This window comes from Bidens hawaiensis, unplaced genomic scaffold, assembly GCF_021521415.1.
Source record: "Bidens hawaiensis isolate Kalapana, Puna unplaced genomic scaffold, B.hawaiensis_p1.1 tig00065916_1, whole genome shotgun sequence".
NCBI lineage: Eukaryota > Viridiplantae > Streptophyta > Magnoliopsida > Asterales > Asteraceae > Bidens > Bidens hawaiensis.
The window spans coordinates 50,960-54,277 of NW_027501731.1; the positions used below are offsets into that span (position 1 = coordinate 50,960).

General features: G+C 35.1%; 1 protein-coding gene across 1 annotated transcript; it reads left to right on the forward strand.

Annotated features, from left to right (window-relative positions):
* The first annotated feature begins 621 nt into the window (after nt 1-621).
* On the forward strand, nt 622-2,508 carry LOC143604586 (hypersensitive-induced response protein 4-like). Its single transcript, XM_077081017.1, has 5 exons — nt 622-865; nt 1,396-1,516; nt 1,596-1,687; nt 1,766-1,862; nt 1,943-2,508. The coding sequence occupies exons 1-5, from the start codon at nt 671-673 to the stop codon at nt 2,305-2,307; spliced, it is 870 nt and encodes a 289-aa protein (XP_076937132.1). The 5' UTR covers nt 622-670; the 3' UTR covers nt 2,308-2,508.
* Nucleotides 2,509-3,318: the final 810 nt, after the last annotated feature.

Genomic DNA, 3,318 nt, shown 5'->3' on the forward strand with positions numbered 1-3,318 from the left:
TCAGCTACCCAATTTTGGACAAAAAAAACTCGGTTTTTTGACATATTTTTTCGCACCACAATGTGTTCAAACCGGTTTTAGAGAATGCGATGACGAACTGATTTTGGTCAAATTAGTTTTTTTTGGTGAACTTGGTCAGGTTATAAACTAGGTTGGTGGACCCAAGCATGTTTTCTTTTACATCTCTGCTTCCTATGCCATCTCTATATCCCACCTTAGATATTTCGTTGGCGTTTTGGGTTTGTAGAGTGTTATTTTTAAAGTAGGTTTATTGATAACAAATGAGCTTTTTTTCAAGGCTTAGAATTGACTCATTTCAAGCATTGTATCAACTAGATTTTGAGTAGCATGTGAATGGTTCAACTCGTTTGGATCCCTGTCGTGTAAGTTGGATGTGTGTAATATATAAAACCCCAAAATAAAACAATTTAGATTTCATAACTAAAGAAGTGATTATTTATGATAGACGAAGGACCAGTAATGTAATAAAAGTTGCGATAGATACACCGGCGTAGGCGGTTTGAGAGAGAGTCTACGTTGACGCTAATATCTTCACACATCTTTACCTTACCTACACAAAACAAACAAACAAACAGATTGTAATTGAATTATTATATTCGACAATAACATACGTACACCCACAAACAAATTAAATTGAATTGATCAAGAGATGGGTAACGCAGCGTGTGTGTTTGTGGGTTGCATCGATCAAGCCAGCGTTGGGGTGGTTGAAAGGTGGGGTCGGTTCGAGAAACTGGCTCAGCCAGGTCTCAATTGGTTCAACCCTTGCGCCGGTCAGTACCTCGCCGGTGTCCTCTCCACCAGGATCCAATCTCTTGAAGTCAAAATCGAAACCAAAACCAAGGTTTTCTTTTTTTCATTTATTCTTAATTTTTATTATTAGGGTTTGCTGATTGCCAATTCGTACGGATTCTTAACCCTAGACCGCTAGGTGTAGCGATCATGCTTATCGAATGAGTTGTTTGGTCTTAGTTTTAACAAGCTAGCGCAAAGATCAAATTTAAACTGTTGATCGTCCATTATCAAAACTTTAGGGTTCGAGAGCTTTATTTGAGGCTCGGGATTAGCTCGTTTTCAGTTTTTTATTGACCTTATCTCGAGTGGATCGGCTTGTTGCACCGCTATACACCATTAATTAGAGTATCATATTTCATGATCTTCTTTTCATTTGATGATGCAGTATATCATCACATTGAACTTACAATTTCATTTCTTTAAATCTATGAATCACATGAAAATTTTAGGATTAAGTGACAATATAGGTACACAAATTTGTGTGAAAAGATGTTTAGAAGCCATAATAATATCATAAACCATGTCTTTTAGTCTAGATACTTAAAACATTCACATTATTTAACATTTCTTGATCTGCAGGACAATGTATTTGTGCAAATTATTTCTTCAATTCAGTACCGAGTAATCAAGCAAAGTGCAGATGATGCATTCTACGAGTTGCAGAACCCTGCTGAACAAATTCAAGCTTATGTGTTTGATGGTAAGCATAACATTTTTGTCCAAAATAGTTGAATCTTTTATAAATAATTAATTCTTTTAAACGTTAACTTTCATTCCAGTTGTACGAGCACAAGTTCCAAGAATGACCTTAGATCAACTCTTTGAACAGAAAGATGAAGTTGCAAAAACTGTATTGGAGGAACTTGAGAAGGTATATTACTATATTGTATTAATAATATATTCATGGTTTAGAACCATATGAATTACAATTTTGTCCCTAATATATCAGGTGATGGGAGAATATGGATACACGATAGAGCACATTCTAATGGTGGACATTATACCTGACCCCTCTGTGCGTAGAGCAATGAATGAAATCAATGCAGGTACGTACTTGATCTTACCTAATTTGGGCATTAATCTTTTCTGCGTATTTAATGTGTATGAGTGAAAATAATATCTGCAGCACAAAGGCTTCAACTTGCTAGTGTATACAAGGGTGAGGCTGATAAGATTCTTCAAGTTAAGAAAGCGGAGGCCGAGGCTGAAGCTAAGTATTTAGGTGGGGTGGGTGTTGCAAGACAGAGGCAAGCAATAACAGATGGATTAAGAGAGAACATATTAAACTTTTCGCATAAAGTTGAAGGTGCATCTGCAAAGGAAGTGATGGATCTTATAATGATTACACAGTATTTTGATACTATTAAAGATCTTGGGAATTCATCAAACAATACAACTGTCTTTATACCACACGGACCGGGCCATGTTAGAGATATTGGTGATCAGATTCGGAACGGGCTCATGGAAGCGAGAGCAGGTGCCAGTGACTAGCTTTGTGGGTTTGAAATTGTCGTATAACGGGTCTTGTTTGTTTTTTTATATATATGTTCAGAATAAAGAAAAACAGATATGAAGTTGAGGTTATTTGTCATAGTTTGTTTTATAAATATTCACTTTGTCTTGTTGGTATTATGGTCAGTCCTTAATGATTCTGATATAAAAGTGCAATTAATGTGTATAAGATATGGTTAAGTTTTTTTTAAAGGTTTTAATAGATTATGGGATTTCTTTATTGGCCAAAATTTGGTGTTATATTTTCTATTTGTATACTCTGTTGCAATAAGGTCTGCAAGGCAGTTCAGGCTAAATTTCAAGTTAACATTGGGAATATATGTTTTGTGCAAATTTTAAATTTTGAATATTTAGTGGATTGATTTTATTATCTGTTGGGGATTTCGGGAATAAGAAACTTGGATTTTAAGTCGTTTAGAATTTTCAGATTGAAACTATTTGATGGTTCTCTCAAATATCTCAATCAGATAAAACTCAGTGTGTAATCAAGAGCTAGTATGAATGTGCGAGTGAATTCTATGAACCAAAGAATAACAGGTCGACATAATGAATGGATATGCACTTTAGGGTTCGGTAAATGCCTTTGGCAGTTACCATTTTGTATTTTAAATATATCATAAAATCCATTGTCAACTAGACCATGGGCGCTGTCTTTCGGGCCGCAGCCAAGCGGGCATTGCCTCCTCAAAACCCCTATTAGTTAGGGGGTTCACCTCTAACATCGTAATAAACTAAAACAAATGTGCCCTTCGCACCTCCTGACTTGTTTTTATGTGTATCATGATTTATATTGGTCGACAAGTCAATCCAGTTACACTAAAATATCTAACATTATCAACTGAATGAATTTTCACATACATGATTAAGCATTTTATGAATTAAAATATGAGAACAACTTTTAAATTTAGAAGTAAAAGAATTAAATTGAAAACGATATTTTTACCACCCAAGGAATTTGAACCATAACCGGTCTACAAAACCTTATCACTG